This window comes from Rhinolophus sinicus, chromosome 14 (assembly GCF_057876585.1).
Source record: "Rhinolophus sinicus isolate RSI-liver-muscle chromosome 14, RSI-T2T, whole genome shotgun sequence".
Classification (NCBI taxonomy): domain Eukaryota; kingdom Metazoa; phylum Chordata; class Mammalia; order Chiroptera; family Rhinolophidae; genus Rhinolophus; species Rhinolophus sinicus.
In genome coordinates, this window is record NC_142514.1 from 67,111,822 (window position 1) to 67,129,412 (window position 17,591).

Genomic DNA, 17,591 nt, shown 5'->3' on the forward strand with positions numbered 1-17,591 from the left:
TTTGTTGCAATTGGAAAGGAGAATACAAAGCCTATCTATATAAATACTCCATCTAATACGCTGTGTGTCTGACTTGGTCACCTGTGAAGTTACAGTTCAAGTGAAGAAATATTGCTTAGCAGCATGTGCTCGACTGTGGAAGGAGGCCTTCCCCATCTGACGGCAGGAAGGGGGCTCAATGGAATTAATGGGACACAATTAGAAAAAGCAGGTTTATTAAAACAGATTTAGTGGCATTAGCCGCTTCCCTCCTTTCTCTCATCATGTAATATTTTGAAACACTGCAAAACATTTTCAATATCCTAACATATACAGTCTAATCCATATATTACTTAAGGAACATAAGGCAGATACACAGAACTTAGACCACTGTTTTTATAAAGCAAGAGCCAGCAAAGTATGGCCTGTGGATACCACCTATCTTTGAAAATAAAGTTTTGTTGGAACACAGCCATGGCCATTTATTTATGTATTGTCTGTGACTGCTTTTGCACTATGTGGCAGAACTGAATAGCTGAGAGAGAGACTGTGTGGCCCACAAAGCCATGAATAGTTACTATCTGGGTTTTTTGTTTGTTTGTTTGTTTTTTTATAGAAGTTAGCTAAGCATTGCTATGAAGACTAAAACCTTATATTTTGGAGAGAAACTGAATAACAAACAAACATATCAGAAATAAAAAGCCTAGTGAAGTATATTTTATTTCGAGTTTGAAAATAATTCTTAATCACTTTAAGAAACATCATCCAGTTGCCTAGGAGTTTTGAGAGTTGGGATAAACTCTACACAAACTAAGTAATACCAAGGGCATTATTTTATTGCTTAAAAAATGTTAAAAATAATCCATATTCTCTTTGGGAAAATCAGCAGGCTTTCAAGTATGAATGTTAAGAATTGGGGGAAAATATCCTAAACTTTAGGATTACAAACAATCTGATGACTAAGTTAGCTTCATTGTCTAACACATTATCTTTGCAAACTACATATTGCTACAAATACACAATAAGAATTTGTCATCGTGTTACTATGTTTAATCCAGTGACAGTTAGCTAAAGTTCTAAATTGTCCTGTTAAATTTATAATCTGGGTGAATCAAGGAAGAAGAGAAAGTTTCCTTCTTTAGCCCATTTATTTATGAACCAACTTTTACTCATGCTAATGATTTCTTCCATCCTCCTTTGGAAATTCTGTAGCGGTGTTAGATTGCTATGTAAGGTGGTTGGCTTTAGCTTGGACTTCATCAGTGAGCATCGTCTATTCTCAGGGCCTAGGAATCACGTCATTGATCACAGACTGTGGGGTCTTGATACAAGAGAAAACTGTACATGTCTTCACTAAGAAGATAGGATGGTTGTCCCTGACATTGGAGCCTGTTGTACACTGGGCCAGACTGATGCCCAGCTATGTCTCAAGTCTTTTACCTAAGGCTTTGCTCAGTATCCATTTGTCTGCTGGTGGTCAACTGAGAGAATAAGCTTCTCCTGAGTGGTACCAACTCGTGATACCTCCTGTGTGGGTAACAGAGGTGAAAGGCATTCATGTTACACCGTTGACAATATTGTTAGGAAGATGGACATAATTTCAATTACAGTACTGCATGTATTTGCAAATTTTTGATGTTATAAAAATGCAAGACCTAATTATTACCAAGTGTAGTGGCTATTTTCCAAATTCTGTTTGAGTTATGGCTTGGATTAAAAAGTGACCAGGAAAGCTCTATTCTTTAACTCTTTAGCTTATAGTGCATAGCTTCCTGGGTCTTTGCATGTTGTTCTTGAGATTCTGTATCTCATTCTGAAGTTGTCTGCTCTCATTTTTGAATCCTTCTTTTAGTAACAGGGCCTGTTCCTAAAAAGGGACAAATGGAGAGTAAATAAATTACAGTAAGCAGTAAGTAAATCTTTAACCTCTATCTAGTTTCCACATAGATTTTTTTTTAGTATTTAATTTCTTCTTGAAATTTGCTCTATCACTAATTTTCATTATATTTTCTCTTGGGCATCCGAGCTCTGTGATTATTTTTCCTGAGTCTCCTTTAGCTAAGAAAGATTTGGGGGCTTGTACCTCCTGATATAGTGATGAACCTAAATTACAAGTCATGATCTCTTCTCCCATTAATTCTACGCAGCCTTTGTGGGCAATCTTAATCATTTGTTTGTCTTGAAATCTTATCTGCGCATCATAGACTTTTACACACACACGCACACACACACACTCTCTCTCTCGCTCTCTTTTATGTGTGTAAAACAACACAGGAATAAAGAATTCTCAAAATCAAATGAAGTGTCTGAATCTTAGAGGAGGGAATTTGACTTAAGACTCCACAGTTTGTTGACAGGCGTAGAAGAATATAGGTAAAGAAATCAGGGCCCCAGACCATCCATATTGAATTTCTGCACATAATTCTCAACTCAACACAAACTGGGAGTAAGGCACAGAAAACAAGCAAAATAGCAGGCTGAGAGTTAGGGAGTCTTTCTGCTCATAAAGGTTCTCTTAGAGCTAAAGTCATAGACAGAAAGAGCAACCACTGTGGATTCCTCTAAGTGGTGAAGACAGCCCAAATATTTTATCAAGCTGTGAAAGTTATTTAATCTTTTCTGAAACTCTGTTTCTTCTCTTAACTAATAGGGACATGCCAGTTCTTGCTTCATATAATACTAAGCAAGAGATACAGATACGACATTTTTTATAACACCTAGCAGATAATAGCTACCATTGATTGAAAGATATACTGATAAAAGACTGGATGTGATAGAAATACAAATAAAATATTTGAATAACCAGACACAGGCAGGGGCCAAGTCAGGGGCAGACAGGGATTGAAAAGGTAAGTGGGTAAGCAAGTTCCTTCTGGGTTTCATGTTATTGCCACCTAAGAGATCAGGGAAACTGGAGAAAACAGAAAGAAACCTCAAGGTGATGCAATTAAATACCTGAAGTTTAAGATCTAGAGTCCTCTGTTGTTCTGCCATTAACTGGGCCCTCTCCATCTCCATCTTCTCAGTCAATTGTTTCACATGTTCCTGATGACTCTTTTCTTTCTGTTCCATCATTTGCTGATTCTTTGCTTGCATTTCCTCCAACATTTTTGCTGCAGCCTCTGCAGATTCAGCCTTCACACGTTGCACTGTCAGGAAGCAAAGAAGAAAAATTTATGGTGGTGACCACGTTGCTTCTTTCTTCTTGGTATGCTGACCTGCCATTATTGCTGCCGACTGCATATGCCCTCCTCAGAACTGACTTCAGCTGGTAAGAGGCATCATTGCTCATCTTGCTCGAGTTTAAGATCCCAGATTCACCCAGCCAGTTTATTTAAACTTTTAAGAGTTTTTGAGGCTATCTAGTCTCTTGACTTGCTTCTCACCTTCAATCTCCTTTTCCTTTTCTGTGAGAGTCTGGTCTGTCTGTAGAATTGCATCACATATAGACTCCTTGGACTTCAAGTATGCCTGAAGAATTTCTTCAGCCTAGGACCCGGAGAAAATGCAATTAGTAATAGGAAATGGCTGTAAGCACTATTCCTGTTTGCCCACCATCTTTTCCTGTAAGAATTGTCCCTCTTGGCCCTGGTGTGTCTGGTGGCCAAAATCCCCTGTCATGGGGTGGGCACATGCTCCAGACTGGCCAAGCATGGCACCTCACAAAGCAGAATTCTTTATAAGAGATTGATATAGATCTAGATGGATAGTCTCTGTGCTTTTAGCCTGGGGGCTCTAATTTTGGGGCTTGTTGGTGTTATGGTCCCATACGGGGTGAGCTTGCTGGAGAATGAGGCCATCGTGGAGAAAAGGAGGCAAAGAGGTGGAGGAAGAAGAGGAGGGAGGGAAGTGTGGGGTTGAGGGGAGAAACAGACAGAAAGGCAGGTGATGGCATTCTCTCAAGTCTTGGATCCAGCTATCCTTATAGCAAGTTTGAAGCCGAAAATGATGAATTACCATTTTTGTTTAAGCGACCATCATTATGTTTCTGTCCCTTGCAACATAAAGATCCAGCTTAATAGTGGATTACAATAACAACCTAGTGATTAAATCTGATAATCCCCTTTATAATCCAACTGTTCATTGATTGCACTCTCTTGGATGAGCACATAGGCTGTACATATCTGGTATAATAGGCTCTTTGTACATGTTTATTAAATGAAAACGCTAATGCTGTCAGTCCTGTAATTGTACGTCTGTGTGCATATCTGTGTCCAATTGCACTTGGTCACATTGGTATTTCAAGGAGGAATGTCAACAGCCTCCCACAATCAACAGATGAATCTTGGTTACCTGTACTCCCTTGCTGGGTTCCTGAAGGTACTTATTCTTCAGCTCTTGTGTCTGCTGGATGAAAAGACGATACCCTCCTGGTTTAGAATAAATCCCCTGCTTTAAACTTTCCTCCAGAGGAGTGAAGATATCCTCAAGTAGAGCTGAGCAACGATCTGATGATGCTTTCATATTCTGTTTACAAAAGTCATCTCGCTTTTTTTCTAGCTCACCCTTTAATGTGAAAATAGAAAGTAAAAAGAGTAGAGAGATGTTAGCTGGACCTCAGAATTTTTTGGAAAGGCTTCTCAAAAAATAAAGTCTATGACACCTAGAAAAACTTACAGGCACATCAGCAGGACAATATCCTTCCTCCTGATCCTGACTTTCTCCTTGGAGGCGAATTTCAGAGGAGAGATTGCTAGCTTTATGCTGGCATTTATGCTACCCATCTTCTGGTCAGAGTGGGCAATGCCCTTTTGCATTGATGCCGAGTTCTCAACCTGGGCCCAGGCCAGGACTGCATTCTCCATGCAGGACAGATCCCCACTGCTGATGGCATTGACATAGGTCAGCACCAAAGTCTCTAGATCTCTAAACACACCTTTAGAAATAAACTTCTGTTTTTCAAATTAGACCAATGCTTGCATATGGAATAAATGTGGCTCAATATAAGCCTGCTCAAGATAACTAAGACTACATATTTCTTTGCTCTTGGCTAAAATATTAAATCAGTCTGATAACAGCAAGCACGTAATATGATTAGAAGCTCTGGTTGTTACTTATATGCATTTAATTAAATTATAGACACGATTATTAGTTTATTCATGAAAAATAAAATGTTTCAAAACTTTGAGGTGATCATAATAAAATTGGTTCTTCTTATTATGATAGTAACAAAGAGTGGTTTTCACCATTCTAAAGTTCCAGTAAGAATTTCTTCTCTCATAATAAATACCCATTTAATTTTCTAGTAGTACTTTGCTTTCTAAGACCCCAATCCATATGAACGTGAGAAAAAAAAATTACCGCTAATTCCTTTTGAAATAAATGGTCTACGTCTTTGAAGGAATTCTTGAGGAAGATTTCGATGGCCCCTTTCTCACTGGCCCTGTGCAGGTCCAGAAGCTCCTGGAGGGTGTCAGTGGGCAGCTGCAGCTTCTGCCCCATCTGCTGGTCATAGTGAGCAATGGCTTTTTTCACTGCGGCCGAGTTCTCGATCTGGGCCAAGGCCAGGACTGCATTCTCCATGCAGGGCAGATCCCCACAGCTGATGGCATTGACATAGGTCAGCACCAGGCTCTCCAGTCCTAAAAAACAGAGAACAAATGATAATTTTTGTTGTAGGTGGGAGGAGTCAACATTGTATTCTATGTAATTCTGATAATGTCGATTACCACTCATTTGCCTCACGGCATCTGTGTGCTCAGCATCACCTGGAAGCTTGCTAGAAATGCAGACTCACAGCCTCTGCCCCAGGTCAACTGAATTAGACCCTCCTCTTTGGCAATTTCCTTGGGTAATATGAGTACATATCATAGGCTGAGAACCTCTGTTCTAGATACCATAGGCTTGTGTTTATTGAATGCATGTATTTTACACCCAAGCACCATTAAGGGAGGAACCGTACCTCGGTCATTTATGTCTCTATCATCAGTTCTAGCCCATAGTAAGCATTTGATCAGTATCTGTGGAATACATAAAAAGGAGTCCTCCATTATTTTGATTCTAGCAGAGCACCGTCTGAGAGAACTTTCTGTGATGATGGAAGTGTTCTCTATGTGCTGTGCAGTATGGTAGCCACTAGCCACATGTAGGTATGAGCCCTGGAAATATAGCTGTGTCATCAGAATTTTAAATATTCTTTCATTTTAATCACTCTACATTTAAATTTAGATAGCCACACTTGTCCAATAACTACCTTATTGGACAGTGCAGGTCAAGTTCAGTAGGGCAATTTTAAGCAATAGAGCTTTTTTCTTTGGCCTTTCCTACCTTTTCTCACCCAAGAAATCTGACTAATAAAATCTGTTAGAAATGTTGGTGCCACCTAGATTTGCATGTTCCAAAGCTGAAACTAGGTGGATGTTTTCCACCTTTCTTTAATCTTAACAGTGAGCTTAATTAAAGACAGGGAAGAGGACTCACGAGGCCCGTTGACTTGGATGCCTCCTGAAAGAGTTTTAGTTTTGGAATTGTTGAAGATGTAGGAACAGAAGTCGGCAACCTGTTGCACGAATTCGGAGTCCAGTTCATCATCATGCAGTGTCTCAAGCTGGCCTAGCTTCTTCCGGTGAGTGGGACGGTCGAAGATAAAGCATTTCTTCTTTGGGAAGAACTTCCGTATACAGAGTCGGGGCAGATTAAAATTTTTATCTTTCTGACTGGTACCTGGAGGAAGATAAAAAAGGAATTTGCTTAATGTAGTGGGCTTGGAGACTTTTTCTGTAAAAGGCAAAACAGGAAATATATTAGGTTTTGCAGGCCAGTGGTTTCTTGTCCAAGTATTCAATTCTGGTACTGTAGCACGAAAACAGCCTTGGACAATCTATTAGGTTGGTGCAAAAGTAACTGCAGTTTAAAAGGCTAAAAATAATTGCGAAATCCTCAAAGACTTTTGCACCAACCTAATATGAATGAATGCATGTAGCATTCGTCCAATAAGACCTTATTTACAAGACAGCTGGCGGGCTGGATTGGCCATCATTTACCTGCGGGCCATAGTTTGCCAACCACTGACTAGTGCACTCTTTATGCTTTAATCTGTTTTCTCCATATTCTTTGGCTAATTACAGCCATCACAAGCCCTAAACAGGGAGATAAAATCAATCTGATCATAGCACACAGAAAGGTGAAAGAAAAAAGAAACTTGTTGGTAGAACAGGGGGGAAGATAATTTAAAATCGAATCTATTAATTCTGATATTAAGCAAGCATTAATTTTTTGTAATCGCCAGCTGAAAAGAAGCAGAAAACTATAAATATAAGGAAACTACATAGAAAAATAAAAAATCATAGTTTCTAGTGTTTTGTCATTCTCAGTAATCAATTCTAAGTCCCCTCTACCTTGCTTAAGTTTGAGTGAAATCTCTAGGTACTGGTCTGCTGAGATGGGTTGTCCATCTGCTTCCAAGTCTAGGGAGAAATCCCTCAGCGTCCACACAAAGTCTGGAAAGAAGCTCACGAATGCAGCAGAATCCCCAACCTCATTTGCATCAGGTGAGGAATTTGCCCTGATTCGATCTGTCAGCTCTGTCACATAGCTGAGTAGCAAACTAAGGAAAAGTGGTGTAAAAGAACAGTGACCCAAAACCCATATTAGTCCCACATATTCAAAATCTTCTCTTTGCCTTTGTTCCTAACCCAAGTGTCAATTTTGTAATAGGTGCGTAGGATCTTTCCCCTGCCCTTGGTTATTTTTAATGTTTACTATTTTTGTGCTTCATTCAACAGGATTCACATTCAGGCAGCTGGTGTTTGAATACAAGTCCCCGTCCTGACTTTGATGTTGTTCTGGACCACGGAAAGGATACTGCAGTTGGTCCATGGCCTGCTGGTTGATGGTCCCCATGCTGTTGTAGACAAAGGTGCTGCTCAGGAGAATTGCCAGGGCAAAGATCCAGGAGTCATTCTGGTTGTCACCCTAGAAGTGAGAACACATTTGGGCCAAGATTATGTTTCATTCTCATGGCACTTTCCAGATCATCAGTAGTAAAAGGATGCCAATTTAGAGCATTGTTTTCTTTTGCTTTGTTTTTAGATTAATGACCTATAAGAGGAAACCATTTGAAACAATAATGAATGCTAGTAGGACTTGGATTTTGAATCATCTTCTGATTGGTATTTTTGGTTTACACTAATTCTTACTGAGTCCTCTTATGATCATTGGCAGATAATTGCAAAACAAGTAGTCAAGATTGGTGGGCGTTCTAAGGCCTTAAATATCATTTTAATTTAAAAATTTCTTTATGTTTTTACACAAAATTGAGTGTAATTGTAGCTATTTTATTGAGCAATTATTATACCCCTAACGCTTTCCATTACTTATGAACATTCAAAACAATACTATGAGGCAAATATAGATTGTTTACATCTGTTTTACAGATCAGGAAGCTGAGGTTAAAAGAGGTCAAATAATTCTCTCAGGCCTGTGTTAGTGACAGAGTTTAAATGTAAACACAACAGTATGGGACTTCAGAACCTAAATCCTTAACTAAAGTTCTCTGGGGGTTAAGACTCATGGAATTGATTTTATTTCACTACCTTTATGCATCTGGGTTAACTGGTTAGGTTAACTTAGGTTATATGACCTGTTGTTAATAAGTAAAATACTATTTACTGACCATTATGTTCTTCTAGGATTCTGCTTTATGAATATTTTCCTAACCCCTGATTACTAATCTTGGTCTCATGGCATATACACAGAAGTGAAAAAACATATTATGATTAAGTGCCAGCTTTTACTTGAAGAAAAATTAAATAGTGTAGAGAATATTCAGAGATGAGGGCCTTGTCCAAAATTTGAATCCTCAATACTTACCTTCTCTACATCCCCCAGACCCTCAGTGTCAAGCAGAACCAGGGTGTGGTTTGGCTTCTCAGGATGAGGCACACACCACATCCAGATGCCCTTGGTGTGAGACTGCACTGTGGAGCCCAAAGAGAAGCCTGCATGGGGAGTGGAGATAAAAGGGAGTGGAGTTTTAATGGCCGATGGGTCTGGAATTGAGATAAAAGTTAACATAATCAACGGTAAGAGAGAGAACCAAAACCACAACAAGTATTCATCTTACTTACAATCAGAGAAACAGAGAAATTAGAATATCCAATACATGAAAATACCTTTTCATGGAAAACAATCAAAAACTAGAATTAGAAGGAAACTAACTCAACACAATAAAGGCCATACGTGAAAAACCTTTAGCCAAAAAAACACTAAACGATGAAAGACAAAAACTTTCCTTCTACAAAAAATAGCCAAAATAGATCAAAGACCTACATGTAACAGCAGAAACTATAAAACTCCCAGAAGAAACCATAGGGGAAACTTCACGATATTGTATTTGACAATAATTTCTTGAATATGACACCAAAAGTATAAACAACAAAAGAAAAAATAGATAAGTTGGACTTAATTAAAATTAAACTTTCGTGCATGGAAGGACACTATCAACAGAGTTTAATAGGTAACCCTTGAAATGGGAGAAAATATTTGGTAGTCATGAATCTAATAAGGGATTGATATCCAGAATATATAAAGAAGCCTTACAATGCAGAAGTATGGTGATTTCTTAAAAAAAAATAAACATAGAATGCTGGGAAAGGAACAATTTATGCTTTTAAAAGGGGAAACTAAGACAACGTGGGAATAGAGATTGAGTTGACTCTTTCAGATCATAGTGAAGATGAGAGCATAACTGTGTATTGAAAGTTAGCTTACAATATTCCTTTCCATCTCTAACTTTTTCTCTGCAAAACCATACTCAAAGTTGGGAGGGTGGGTGGACACAAGGGACTCGGCAGAGCTTTGCTGGTGCCACTCACCCTTTTTCTTCCCAGCCAGCTTGTTCATCAGGTAGGATTTTCCTGTGCGGTAGAGACCCACAATAGCCACCACGACAAGAGGCTCTGTAATGGCAGACAGGATCTTCAGAGCTTCTGGATTAATCACCAGTTTCCCGTTAGTGTTTTCAATGAGGCATATCGGGCCTGGCATGTGGATCTGGGAGGCCATGTCCAGGGTGTGACCTTTTCTGCAAGGGAGGAGATGGGATTAATTAGAATTTCCAGTGTAAGTAGATCAAGAACTTCCACCAGGTTATTTTGCATTCAGTTGGCAGAGTCATAAAATTCTTCAACATGGCCAAAAGTTTTGTGTCAACAGTGTGATAAATGAGGGGAATATCTGTATCTTTTAGAAAGTTGCAGAAGTATAATCAAAGTAGCCCACTGAAAAAAATATTGGAATGTGAAGTGTAATTGAAAAAAAAAAGTACAAATTGGTAATTACAAAATAGTGATGGGGATGTAAAGTACAGCACAGGGAATATAGTGAATGATATTGTAATAATGATGTATAGTGTCAGATGGGTACTAGATGTATCAGGATCACTTTGCAAGTTATAGAAATGTCTAATCACTATGTTATACAACTTAAAACTGATATAATATTGTATATCCACAGTAATGGAAAAAAATATTTAAAATAATTTGTATGACAGTGACTTATCAACATGTGACCCCTTTCATGAACAAAATCTTTCATTTAATTTATCATGGATAATTATCTTTTTGGACTTTCATTAACAATTTTACACTAGATATTAAATGGAAAATAGAATAGGGTTCAGAGAGTATTTTACATCCTGGTTATAGATAAGAAATTCAATACTTTTTTATTCATTAATTCTTACTATGAATAAAGACTTTTATGAATAAGTGTTTCATCATTTGATGTATGCCCCTTTGACAATTTCCAGAGATTTAAAATGTATGCCCTTTTGACAGTTTCCCATGACTTCCAAGCTGGTTGGGAAGTAAAGATTTAAAATGTGTGTGTCTGTTTTTTCCCACTAGTTACATTTATTGTGCTGGAATGAACTCCACAGAACTCTTTACACTGCCATTCAGAAGTAGAACCAACAACATAACTTGCTTTTGCAAATTTATAAAAATATTTGACCATGTGAAACACATGGCTAGGGACCCTTCCAAAGCCTTGGTACAAGCTTGTTTAAGGAAGGGGCCCTGATACTTAAATTTCTTTAGCTTCACAATAAATTAGCCTCCAACTAAGTGGGGGTATGACTGCACAATTACAAATAATGAGTGTTGCTAAAAATCATGTTTGTGTATATATATGTGTATGTGTATGTGTAAGGGAACAAAAGACGATGACATATGGACTAAAAGGCAAATCAGGAGGTTGTTTAAGGAACATATCTTTCTAGCCATATGCTTCTAGGTTTTCTGTTTTGTTCTGTTTTTCCATTTGGTAGAGGAGGATGAGAAGGAAGAAGAGGAGAGGAGGGAGGAGGGGAAGTGAAAAGGGGAGAAGGGAGGGGAAGGAAAGGAGTGGAGGAGCTGAAAGGAGAGAAGAAAGCTGTCAGACAAGGAGGTGATGAATGAAGCTCATGGGAAGCCAAGGAATTGAGGGGTAGAGTTTCCAGAGGGAAGAACAAACCTGCCTGAGAGCAGAGAGGTCAAAGCAAACAAAAATGTTAGCTTTAGTGTTGCATCACAGTAGAATCTTTTAAGAGGAAGCTCTTTATTAAAGTAGTGGGGTCAGATTCTACTTGTAAGGGGGTAAGAACGGGGCTAACAAATTGAATTTAGTAAACCGGGGCTATTTCTTTTTTTTTAATTTTTAAATTGTTAATTACAGTTGACATTCAATATTACAGTACTTTCAGGTGTACAGCACCGTGGTCAGATATTTATATAATTTATGCAGTGATCCACCCGATAAGTCTAGTACCAGCCTGGCACTCTACATAATTATTACAATATTTTGACTATATACCCTATGCTGTACTTTACATCTTCATGACTATTTGGTAACTACCAATTTGCACTTCTTAATCCCTTCACTTTTTTTCACCCAGCCCCCAACCCCCATCCCGTCTGGCAACCAGAACCAGGGCTATTTCTAAAGAAAGAAATCCACTTTGAAACAAAGTTCATGTGTATGATTAAAAAGTATAGTGTTTTCATGAATCTTCATCTTTCACTGTGGGTTTCAGTTTTGCATTTCTTTGTCTTTAACAGTGTCAGATGGTTGTTTACACCACATCTTACTATTCTTTCCTTCTCCTGAAAAATAACATATCTGTAGCCCTTTTAGTTTCTTAACTGCAGTCAGATCAGTCTGGAGCAAATTCCACCAAAGACAATTGTAATTTCACTGTGCTCCCAGCAAACACAGACAATGTCAGCAAATTGTTGAAATGCAACAATCCTAATGCATTTCTAACTCTTAGGTTAGCCTCATGTCTGCTGGTGCCTAATTCCACACAAGTACAGTAGGGACATTTAAGGATATGCTGCCTGCCACCTGGTAACAGCAGGATTTCATCTGACATTTTGTTTCACATTGGGCTCAGCAGCAACCTATCTTCATTCTGATTGTTATTTAGAAAACTAACTGGCCCTTATAAATCCCTTCCCACTCCTGCCCCAACTTTATCCTGGGCTCCATTTCTTAGATTATATGTCCTTTAGAGCTGGAGAAAAAGCTGCTTCAATGAGAAAATATATTGAGTTCTTACCTTGTTTTTCCTCCTCAGTTTAGGTTGGAGTGGTTTCTGTTACGTGTGTGTCTCTCACCAGATGATAGAACTTTTATATCACCCATCTAACGTCAGGGAGTTTTCAGACTTCCTTTAACTTCCCTTCTTAAAAGTATTTAGAGTAATGTGAAACTGAAAGCACTGCATACAAAGCCGTTGACTCAACAACTATACGAGGAATTTCCAGAAGTTGTGCAAATAGGAGGGTACATGGATTTGACAGGATTTCTCAACTTTTCAGTGTGACAAAAGCCCTGCTCCTGGTGGGTATGGCCAACAAGGTGTAGCTCCCTCCGCCCTCCTGTTACAGGGAGAAATAAGGTCTGGGGAAGGGCAGGCCACTGTGTTTCTCATCCTTTCCAACACTGAGTGGGAGAGACTAAATTCCTGGTTAGTGTGCAAAGTGAAGGCTCTAGCTCAGACATGGTAGGCTGAGATTACCCTCACTCTGGCCTGATCACCCTCACTCTGACCCACTTGTACGGGGTAGTTTCCAAGCTGGGAGATGCAAGTGGGAAAGACCAGTGACTACCACCCCTGCCCAGTGGGACAGAGCAGTGGCTCAGAGACTTTTGTTCTGAGAGAGACGCAATTCATAAACACGGAGAGCTCTGAAGCTCTCTGCAAAAGAAATAACTATTTGAATCAGAGTGTGGGGCAAGTTCAAGCCTAAGGACTTGCAGAAACTTTATTGCTAGCAGATTGACTTTACATGAAATACGAAAAGGAGGTTTTCAGGAAGGAAGCTGGTGACTCCAAATGGTGATACAAATCCACCAAGAAAAACAAAGACCACCGGTAAGGGAATAATGTAATAATAAAGGACGGTATAAATGCATATTTCTTCTTTTTTAACTGATTTAAAAAGCAATTGTATACAATAATATATATTGCCAGGCCTATAACATATATAAATGTAACATATTTAACAATAACAGCACAAAGGAGGTAGATGGGCACAAAGCTTGTTGGAATAAAGATATGACACCAGATGTTAAGTTGAACCCATAGGAATAAATAATGAGAACCAGAAATTGTAAGTAAGGAAGTTAATATAACAAGCCCTATGAATTTATTCTTTCTTCTTCAGCTTCTTTAAGACATAAAATTCTATAAATTAATAATTATCATAATACATTGTTGGGGTTGTAACATATATAGATATAATGTGTAATATATATGTAAGAATAATAGCACAAAAGGGGAAAGAGGGAATATAGTTATAGGATAACAGTTCTGCATCTCACTAGGATGAATTTGGCATAAATTTGAGATATATTCTGAGAATATATATATACATATATGTATATGTGTTATATATATATATATACACACATACATATATGTATACACTTATGTATATGGTTAGCCCGATAGCAACCATAAGAAAACAACTGATCTCAAATTAATATCCTTTCACCGTAGGATACTGGTAAAAGAAGAGCAAACTAAATCCAAAGCAAGCAGAAGGGGAAAAATGCTAAAAGATATTTGTAAATGAATGTCATGAAATTCATGAACTAAAAAATAGAAAAAAAATCAATGAAAGCCAAAGCTGGTTCTTTGAAAAGACGAATAAAGTCAACAAACTTTTAGATAAGAAAGTTCCTACTTTTCTTTGGCCACAAAAAACAACAACACAAAACAAACAAACAAATAAACAACAACAAAAAAAAGATAGAAGACTCAAATTACTAAAATCAGGAAAGAAATTAAGGGACATTACTATTGACATTACAGAAATAAAAAAGGATTATAAAGCAATATTATGAACAACTATATGCCAACAAATTAATTTTTAAAATTCCTAGAAAGACACAAACTACTGAAACTGTCTCAAGAAAAACAGCTCATCTGAATAGACTTGTAATGAGTAAAGATATTGATTACTAAAAAAAATACCACCAAGAAAAGCTCAGGCCCAAATTGCTTCACTGGTGATTTCTATCAAACATGTAAAGAAGAAATTATACCAATTCCACACAAACTTGGCCAAAAATAGTAGAGGAAATTTACCCCAATTGCCCAAGTGATATTTTACCATGTTGTGGGGACAGAGCCAGGAGTGCAGTTTCCAGGCTCTTGGCCTCACATGGAAAGGTTCTGGTTTGGGTAGTAAATGGCCATCAACTGTGATCAGATGGCCATCAGCTATGGTTAGTTGGCCGTCAGCTACAACCAGTGAGCCATTGGCCAGTAATATAACTGCTGTGGCTACGCTAACAGAAAATGGGGGCTAGCAAAAAGATGGTGGCTGGCAAGCACAGATTGCAGTAGCAAGGGGTCGGTTGGCAGGCAGAAAAGCGGACAGCAGGTTGCATGTCGTGTGAATCCAGCCACCAGTGAGACTATAGTGGTATGACTTCCCTATCTATGGCTCTGTGGGTGTTCCTTTTTGGCCTCACCATGTCCTGCGTTCTTACATGGGGAGCGGGAGCAGAGACCCCGCAGAACGCCCCACACAACACATGTTACTTTGTCTGAACTATCTGAGAGTTAGTTACAGAGACAATGCTTCTTTACTTCTTAATAATCCAGAGTGTATGTCCTAAAAAATTAACTGGGAGAGAATACAGCTTCTCCGCCTCCTGCGTTCAATTACATACGTAGTCTATCTGATTTCTAGATTGACCATCTGGTGATGTCCACGTATATATACAGTCGTCTGTTTGGTTGTCTGAAGTATGTGTCTGTGATGGGCAAGTTGTTTTACAGAAATTCATGAGCTGATCTTTTGTTTCGTTTCTGACCCCTCATCCAAATTTCCCAACATTTGATTCTGCTTTACTTCCTGTTTTTCTGTGCCAGTCACTGATAGTTATCAGCATGTCTTGTGTTGGTGTGTGATCAGTTTCTTGTTGGATACTTCGATAAAAGCATTCGCTTTTTTTTATTCAGTTCAGTAAAATGAGAGAGAGAGAGAGAGAGAGAGAGAGAGAGAGAGAGAGAGAGAGAGAGAGAGAAAAGAACCGGAAAAGAAAATGCAGCAGTGGTTTACCATTGCCTTCTGCTGTGTAGTGTGTGGGTCTAAATCATGTGTGCTCAGGTCCCTGGTGACACAATCACCAAACTTGTAAGAAATCTAAGCTCCCCTGGGGTTCTAAATTCCTGACAGGTGTTATTCATTACATTTAATTTATTCTTCAGCACATGCTTACAATGTAGGTGTTATTTGTATTTTACACACCAGTAAACGCAGCTTAAAGATGTTTAATGGTTTTCTAATAGCAGTTCATTGGGCCACAAAGCCCTGATAGTTGGTTGATTTGGAATTTCCTCAGATGATGTGTCAGTGTGTTAAAAAAGGCAGGTTAAGTTAGGCTCTTCCATGGCTCTGTGTTTACAAAAGTAGACTGAAACACTCTCATGCTGCAGGTCTTTCCCAACTATGACAGCCTGATTGGTCCTTTTATAAATTAAGTTTCTGGCTCTTCTTTTTCTCTCGAGTAGGGAATATCTTGAGTCAGTTAAGGACAACTTGAAAGCATTTTTATCAAACACATATCAGTTGAAAGTGAAAGCAAGAACAAGCTCTTAGTTTCTCAGAAATAAACCTGATGTTAAAAAAGAAAAAAAAAAAAACAGCTCCTTCCTGTTTATACAATGATTTTGTATAGTTTTTGTGCATTTTGTTTCCGGCTGTTTGGACAATTTTCTAGGGACTTTTTGTTTTAAATGCCAAGTATGAGGAAGCTATAGTTCCTCACTTTTCAACATACTTGGAATTGAAGTCTCTAGAATACTTATGCTAGAAGAATGTCACAGATTAAATTAATTTGCATGTTAGTATTATTACATTAAAAATTCATATATGTATATGTGCTGAGCGGTTTCAACTGTTGTCCAGATTCTGAATTCCAAGGGTGGAATGTTTTTATATTAAGCTGCTTTTCACATGAAGAACTCCATGCAGCATGCTCTACGGTTCTCCCCAGCAGGAATTCATTTAACTGGGGTCACTGAGTGGCATTTACAATGGAGGGAAGACCAGCAAGTTAGAAACACAATGTGCAATGTGTATGAGTTTGCATAGAGAGCATATGTCCTGTGCGCACAGCACTGTGCTAACGTGCTGAGGGAGTGTGTGAAGATTACTTAGACATAGTCACTGCCCTACATGGCTTAATCTAGTGGGTGAGACTGACTTGCACTGAAATAATAAAAGCAAAGGAATGCACAAGAAAGTGAGGGAGGAGCACTGATTACTGAGGTAGCTAGTCTCAAGATTTCATATTGGGACATTTGAAATTTTACCCATGAGGAATTTATTTTGATGTCAGTGATAGGAAATACATTGGATTTTTTTTTTTTTTAAATGGCCTGACAGTTGTTCTTTTTCATATGTAAATTTTTCAACCACCTATTCTGTTCTGTTGTCTATCCTAATAAACTCCGTACCACCCCTTTATATGACTAGTATTTATAATTTGTTTGAATAATATAGCAAATTCTTTTCCAGTGCATTGTTTTGCCTACTCTTACCAACCACTTCTTCTCAGTGAAAATTAGGATCACTGTGTGAAGATCTTGCAGAATTGGGATTATAGTGGATATAATAGACAAATATAAACTGACTTATAGGTGTATTTTCAGCTAATTGCTTTCATTTTTGAGTATGGATTAGTGCTCTACTTATTTAAAACCCCTTTTTAGAATTTTATTTATTAAGTATACTAATAGCATTATTATTTTTCTTTCTTTTCTGTGTAATTGTAGTTTTAAAAAAAGTAACATCAAATTTACCATCTTAACTATTTTGGTATAAGATTACATGTAATGAAATGTTAAGTATATTCACGTTGTTGTGCAACAGATCTCTAGAGCTTTTTTCTTGCAAATCGGAAACTCTGTGTCCACTGAACAATTCTTCATTATCTTTCTACCCCACTCTTGGCAACCATTATTGAATTTGTTTTTTTGAGTTTCACTATCGTAGATACTTCATGTAAGTGGAATCATCAAATACTGGATTATTTCACTTAAAATAATGTCTTCATGGTTAATTCATGTTGTGGCATGTGACAAGATTTCCTTTGTTTAAGGCTGAGTAACG

General features: G+C 38.1%; 2 protein-coding genes and 1 long non-coding RNA gene across 3 annotated transcripts in view; 1 reads left to right on the forward strand and 2 right to left on the reverse strand.

Moving 5' to 3' along the window:
- LOC109441602 (guanylate-binding protein 6-like) overlaps positions 1–17,591 on the reverse strand; it is a 120,987-nt gene that overhangs the window by 49,127 nt on the left and 54,269 nt on the right. The gene's annotated exons all lie outside the window — the stretch shown is intronic.
- Positions 668–12,829, reverse strand: LOC109439806 (guanylate-binding protein 1-like). The gene is made up of 11 exons (XM_088791280.1): positions 12,518–12,829; positions 9,795–10,003; positions 8,791–8,918; positions 7,784–7,893; positions 7,317–7,513; positions 6,400–6,642; positions 5,281–5,561; positions 4,273–4,485; positions 3,366–3,468; positions 2,935–3,128; positions 668–1,846 (listed from the first exon to the last, which is right to left on the reverse strand). The coding sequence occupies exons 2-11, from the start codon at positions 9,982–9,984 to the stop codon at positions 1,730–1,732; spliced, it is 1,776 nt and encodes a 591-aa protein (XP_088647406.1). The 5' UTR covers positions 9,985–10,003; positions 12,518–12,829; the 3' UTR covers positions 668–1,729.
- LOC148755710 (uncharacterized) lies at positions 3,116–7,791 on the forward strand. The gene is made up of 4 exons (XR_016018659.1): positions 3,116–3,250; positions 6,367–6,544; positions 7,327–7,469; positions 7,704–7,791. It is a non-coding gene; the product is annotated as an uncharacterized LOC148755710 (long non-coding RNA).

Excerpts from the sequence above, each read along its gene's own strand:
- LOC109439806 (XM_088791280.1), bottom strand. The coding sequence starts at position 9,984 with ATGGCCTCCCAGATCCACATGCCAGGCCCGATATGCCTCATTGAAAAC. Across the intron at positions 7,894-8,790 it reads GTCTGGGGGATGTAGAGAAG|GGTGACAACCAGAATGACTC; the intron begins GTAAGTATTGAG and ends TCTCACTTCTAG. Across the intron at positions 7,514-7,783 it reads CAGGCCATGGACCAACTGCA|CTATGTGACAGAGCTGACAG; the intron begins GTATCCTTTCCG and ends TTTGCTACTCAG.